The following is a 6,754-nucleotide window of genomic DNA, read 5'->3' as shown; positions in this document are numbered from 1 at the left end:
CCCTAAGATTATGGTTTTCCTCTTCCAGCATTGACTCGTCGAGTCTAGCCGCCGACTCGGCGAGTTAGGCCACTTATCACGTGCTCTTCACACGCTCCGACTCGACGAGTCATAGCTCCAACTCGCCGAGTCCAACCTTCTAATAACACTTTACACCCTTGAACTCTTGTTTCTGAACTTGGGGTGTTACAAAAGGTTATTTCATTGCGGTCCAGTCCCTCATGTTGAATCCCAATAATAAAACCTCGCTGCTCTAGTTGACTAATTGATATATCAAATGTTTTAAAAACCAGTTTTTTAGTTGAACCGGTATGGTGACCGATTCCCGGGTCGACGGCCGGGTCAACCGGTTTCTATAATTTTCATTATTCCTATTTTTCTACACATACATACATATATAAATCATGAATTTGACGTTTACTAGTTCAAACATTAAATATATATATATATATATATATATATATATATATATATATATATATATATAAGTTGTAAATCAATCTAAATACATTAAAATAACACATAACCATAAGTTTTAGTGTTTTACATCAATCCATATACGTCAATATATATATATATATATATATATATATATATATATATATATATATATATAATAATAATAATAATAATAATAATAATAATAATAATAACGAAACCAAATATACATTTAGATGAATACAAACACATCAAAAAACATTATAACATCTAACATATGTTTTTATTTAGAGAAAACTAAATATATTTGAAAAAAATCACCAAAGTTTTTTTATGCAAATAGTTCTTTTTCATGTGTTTTTATTTGGTTTAACTGGTTCAACCAGGTTTTCTTAAAAACCGGCCGGTTCAATCCGGTTCAGAAATCGAAATAAAACCGGTGATAGTTGAACCGCTCTCTCCCCCGGTTCTCGTTACAACCGGTTCAACCGGCCAGTTCAAACCGGTTTTTAAAACATTGGATATATCATCTTCAATTATAATTACACGAATTGTGCACCCTTGAAGATCTTTCAACTCAACTTCAAGTAAAATCTTTGTTCTTTAAAAGATAGCACTGATGTTAGCTTAAAGCTAGCTTCAAAATGTTGCGTGTTTTTAGTTCTAATATTGTATAATTAATATCAGTAAAGAATTTAAATATTAAGGACGCTAAGGGGCCTGCAAGTCAGTTATGCCCAACAGGAACAAGGTAATAGATTTGTAGATATGGCATCCAAGATAAGGATAAGGGCCATCGCTTTTCATTGGCCAATATCCAATGACCCCAAATCTCAGCCGTCCGATCCCCAGAATATACAAAACCCAACTGTATGTAACCAGAGCCACAAGAATACCAATGAAATCAGTTCTACAAAAGGTGACACAAACAGAAATCTTCAACTCACCTCAACAACACAATCCACAAACCCCTTCTTTCATCCCGCCGGAAAACATGGCCACCGTCACACAAGCCTCAGTCGCCGTTTTCCGGCCATGCGCCTCAAGATCCAGCTTCCTTTCCGGATCACAGGGAAAATTAAACCGGGCATTGGCTGTCAAACCTACCACCTCTTCGTCTTCCTCATTCAAGATTGAAGCCAAGAAAGGTCAATGGCTACCTGGGTTGGCCTCACCTGGTTACCTTGACGGAAGGTAAAACAAAAAATAAATCTGAATTTTCATAAAAAAACATTTTTATTTTTATATACATGAATTAACGTACTTTTGTATACAGTCTTGCAGGAGATAATGGATTTGATCCACTTGCCTTGGCAGAGGACCCTGAGAACTTGAAGTGGTTTGTACAAGCTGAGCTTGTGAATGGGAGGTGGGCCATGTTGGGTGTCGCCGGAATGCTATTGCCGGAGGTTTTGACAAGCGCTGGCATACTCAATGTTCCTAAGTGGTACGACGCCGGAAAGTCTGAATACTTTGCATCGTCCTCGACTTTGTTGGTTATTGAGTTCATCTTGTTCCACTACGTAGAGATCAGAAGGTGGCAAGACATCAAGAATCCAGGAAGTGTTAATCAAGATCCAATCTTTAAAAGCTACAGCTTGCCTCCTAACGAAGTTGGGTACCCAGGTGGCATATTTAACCCCCTAAATTTTGCACCAACAGCTGAAGCCAAGGATAAAGAGATTGCCAATGGTATAAATCTATCTTACCCACATTACAATTTACGATTATCTATTTATAATTGTGTCTTACGTACAAATAATAACATTAATACTATGTCTTAATAACTGCAGGGAGACTGGCAATGTTGGCGTTCTTGGGATTCGTGGTTCAACACAATGTGACTGGGAAAGGGCCATTTGATAACCTATTGCAACACTTGTCGGACCCATGGCACAACACCATTGTCCAAACACTTTCTGGAAACTAAAGATGTTGTGGCTGAAAGGCTAAAGATCGAGGTGAAAAAGAAGAATGTTGTTGTGTTTGTAAGCTATGAGTGGTGCATGAGTTCTGAACGTTAGATCTAAGCTTTTAAGTGTTAACAAGAAGCTTTTGAATGTACAGAGGAAAATGAGATGCATTTCATCATTCATTTAAACTTAATGTCATGACCATTTTCTCAAATGCATATTCATTTTCCTGATTTGATTTAACATATCAATGTTATATAACATACATCATATAATAAACTATTTTGTACTGATATTGCACGTCCTAACATTTGATGAAATTGCTGAATCTGTTTTATAGATTAGTATTGATCATTTATGTTCATGTAAATTAAGCTTTCTTTAAGGTTACTTATGTCATTAGTAATAGTTAGAGGTTGTTTCTATAAATTATTCTATTTAGCTTAGCATTTGTGATGATTTGAAAAACAGCCCATCGATGATTGAGGATCCAGGCTTCTATATATCAACGCTTGGGGCTTATATTAACAAGACAAACTTTACAACATATAACTGCTATGGTTGAGGAGTTAGATCATATAAAAGTAAATACAATTAAGGGATAATGACTTAGAATGGTAATATATTTTTTGATTTGTATATATATTTGGTCATTATGTTTTTTGTCCACATTTATCCCTTCAAGTTTTTTAAACTGTACACATTCAGTTCTTATGATCGGCTACTCCAGGTAAACGAAAAAATGACTTAATAGGGTAATATATATTTCTCACTCTGTACACATTTAGTCCGTAATATTCTTTTTTGCATATTTAGTCATTCATATTTTTTTGTTGCAAAATAATACCTTGTTGTTTTTGTACACATTTAGTACTTATGACAAGTTATTTTAGATTTTCTTGCGACATCCTACGTGAGACAATAAGCAATAAGGTGTTCGGAGTTGTTGATGCTTATGCTCACCGCGATCTCGGCTATTTAGTTTCTTTGGTCTTATGGTTTGGTTTAGGTCTTATGTTCTAAAAGTCATAACTTCTTCATATGATTTTATAATTAGCAATCTTTATATCTATGCATTCGTATTTGAGTATACTGCAACTTTCATTTAGATTACTCATGTTAAAAAGTAATATATTTTTACTTGTGATTTTTATAGCCATAAGATCATGAGTAAGAATATATTATTTTTTAACGGGAGTAATATAAACAAAAGTTGTAGTAGACTCAAATATGAATACATGGATGTAAAGATCGTTAAAAATCTAACATCGTATGAAGAAGTTACGAGGTTTAGAACATAAGACATAAGTCAAACAACAAGAGCTAGCTAAGCAACAAGAAGTCTAGGCCGTTGTGGCCATAAGCATCAATGGCTCTGAACGCCTTATTAATGATTGTCTTAGGTAGGATACCGTGGGAAAAAACCTAAAGAAACCGGTCATAAGTATTTATGTGTATAAAAACAACAACGACTTATTTTTCCACAAAAAATATATTAATGACTAAATGTGCAAAAAATATTAATGACTAAATGTGTATAAAGAAAGGAATATATACCCTATTAAGTTACTTTTTTTAGCTTACCCAAAATAGTTGGTCATAAGGACTAGATATATATAGTTTAAACAAGTTCAAGGGTAAAGGTGGATCAAAAGAAACTCAGTGACCAAAAGTGTACAAATCAAAAAACATATTATCATTTTAGTTAGTCATTATCTCTACAAGTAAAGACAATATTAATTAACCACCCCTCCCCCCTTTCAATCATAAAGGTGCAGTATGATTGAAAAAAATAATAATACCCCCCCCCCCCCCCCCCCCTTCAATCATAAAGGTGACAAACCAAGATTTAACATAGCACTAAGACTCTCAAATTAAGCACAAAGAAAACTTTTAGTGAAGATATGAAGATTGGTCGGAACAAACTTGGTGTACAATTTGCCAGATGTGACAAGTTATCTATTGAAATGATAATCTAGATCAATGTGTTTAACATATTTGTGTGAGACAAGATTTTGGGTCATGAAAAAGAGAACTTTTGTTGTTGCACAGTAGAGTCGGCTACTCAGGTGGCAAGGCATGGAGCTCTTGTAGAAGATCGGCGATCCAAACAATTTATGCATTCGTGTCTGTCATGGCACGATATTCATATTCACAACTAGAATGTGAAATAGTGGGTTTTTTCTTGGCACTCCAAGAGATGAGAATGCAACCTCATAAAATGGAATAACCATACGTTAAGCGACGTGTTTCAAGATAGCAGGCTCAATATGTATCAAAGTATCCAACTAACTATTGATGAATTAGGAGTCTATTATAGGTGAGATTAAATGAGATAGTGCCTTTAACATATCTTATGATTCTCTTGACTTATTGGAAGTGATGAATAGTTGGAGCATGAAGAAATTCGAGAACTAGATTAACTGTATATGATAAGTTTGGCCTTGTAATGGTTAAGTACTGAAGTGCTGCTACTAATGATCTAATGGAGAATTGTGCCGATAGCAATAACATACCAGTAATATTACTATAAATAACAATATCCTTTTGGGTTACACTCTAGAGCAAAATAAAGCAGATATGAAAATATATTTATATCTGGTATTTGTTTTGTTAATTAATTAATAGTTTAATTAATTAATAGAAAATAAATGATTTGGAATATTCCAAAACGATTTGAATAGTCAAAATAATTATAACTATATTTGATAATTATCTTTAGGGTTCCAGTTCACCTACCTATATAAGAGGGGTCAAAACTCGGTTTTGGTACATGAGAAAAGTACTCTTCAGTCACCAAAGTTCAAATCCCTAAGAAAATTCCAGTTTTTCCAAATCCCAGTTCATACGTCGTGGTCCATCGTAAAATCATTTGATCGATTCTTCTAGTTAATGGTGTTCGATGAAGTTCAGATCTGCGAAGTTTTGTGTCTTCAGTGTGATCACAAGAAAGGAACTCTGCGTTGGATTCTTAAGTTCGATCAACTGGCTAGACCAAATAAGTCCAAGAAGAACACAAAGGTATGTTTACTTATTTGATGTCCTATTAATTACATAGTTGTTTTTTAGTTAGATATGCATGTTTCTAGTCAATAAATCAAAAAATTGTAGTTTCTTTTGTGATGATTTGATCGTCTATTAGGCTCAAAACCCATCATGATCGACAGAGAGTAGGATCCCAATATTTTGCTTCATTAGTGTTGAAATATTTATGATGAGCAAGGGGTGTACTAACTAGTTTCATAAATACAAACATCCACTACTAATATCTAACATGAACACATATTTTCATATATCTATTCTAACTGATGAATTTGCGTACGATGCTCATTGAATATAGAATATTCATGTTTGACAATAAAACTAATATATATATATATATATATATATATATATATATATATATATATATAAGTCAAAATATAGTTTTTTGATTCCCATATTCTCCTTACTTGCTTGATATTAAATCAAATTTATTGATCTCAAGGAATAAAATTAACTTAAATACAAAATGGATTTTATTATCACATTACACTAGTCTGTATATATCAGATTGACGGTGAAAAATAACCTCTGCAACATCAATCATAACTCGATGAATATTCATATATAATAATGAGGTTCATATGTTGACATGTTTTGATTTTCTTGGTTGTGCGAAAGAAGCCTTTGATAGGTGACAAATGTTCATGATACTCTATGGTTCCTTTTAATGTAACATTTGGATCCCGAGGTACTTTAAGTTTTCAATTCCTTTTGGAATTTTAAGTGTAACACCTCAGATTTTGGACCAAAATTTTCATTTTTAAAACATCCAAAAACATAGTTTCACAACCAGATCAATTACAAGTTGTGACAACAATCAATTTCTGGTCAACTCAAAGTAAAAAAAAAATCAACGGGTCAAACCGGTCAGCTCAACTATTGTTTGTATGTTAGGGCTTACTCTATGTTTACTAATGTACAACTCTCTATCTTATTACCAACTATCACTCGGAAGTTTCAAATGTTCAGAAAATCTAAACCCTAAACATGCTGAGTGATGTAACGACTCGATAAAACACTATTACGTACCCTTCGGGGGTGTATAACACTCATAACTAGGCGTAGTGGAGTTTACAATCCTAGCACTATAGGGCAAAACACTAACAAAGCCTACAAGCAAAGTCTCTCTAAATCTTTCACTCTGCCTTTCTCTCTCTCAAATCTCTCCCAAATCTCTCTGAAAGTCTCTTTTTACTCTATCATAAACATCTGTGCCATCCCGAACCTTCAACTAGTTGAAAATCACTCAAAACGGGAAGATAATATGAAAAACAACACTTTGGATGCGAAACCCTCTCAGGCCATGAAACCCTCTTAGGATGCAAACCTCCTACTCTGGGTCCAAACCCTCCTCTCAC

General features: G+C 33.9%; 1 protein-coding gene across 1 annotated transcript; it reads left to right on the top strand.

The window, feature by feature from the left end:
* Nucleotides 1-1,337: 1,337 nt before the first annotated feature.
* Nucleotides 1,338-2,565, top strand: LHCA4 (light-harvesting chlorophyll-protein complex I subunit A4). The gene is made up of 3 exons (XM_079040676.1): nt 1,338-1,632; nt 1,715-2,130; nt 2,232-2,565. The coding sequence occupies exons 1-3, from the start codon at nt 1,433-1,435 to the stop codon at nt 2,366-2,368; spliced, it is 753 nt and encodes a 250-aa protein (XP_078896802.1). The 5' UTR covers nt 1,338-1,432; the 3' UTR covers nt 2,369-2,565.
* The last annotated feature ends 4,189 nt before the right edge of the window (nt 2,566-6,754 follow it).

Source organism: Lactuca serriola, chromosome 4 (assembly GCF_051521515.1).
Source record: "Lactuca serriola cultivar US96UC23 chromosome 4, Lser_US96UC23_V15, whole genome shotgun sequence".
Lineage (NCBI taxonomy): Eukaryota > Viridiplantae > Streptophyta > Magnoliopsida > Asterales > Asteraceae > Lactuca > Lactuca serriola.
This window is presented reverse-complemented; position numbering and strand designations above follow the sequence as displayed.

What these genes read in the sequence shown, in the direction of transcription:
- LHCA4 (XM_079040676.1), top strand. Translation starts at nt 1,433, where the DNA reads ATGGCCACCGTCACACAAGCCTCAGTCGCCGTTTTCCGGCCATGCGCC. An exon ending in CCTGGTTACCTTGACGGAAG is followed by an intron (nt 1,633 to 1,714) that starts GTAAAACAAAAA and finishes TTTTGTATACAG; the next exon opens with TCTTGCAGGAGATAATGGAT. An exon ending in GGATAAAGAGATTGCCAATG is followed by an intron (nt 2,131 to 2,231) that starts GTATAAATCTAT and finishes TAATAACTGCAG; the next exon opens with GGAGACTGGCAATGTTGGCG.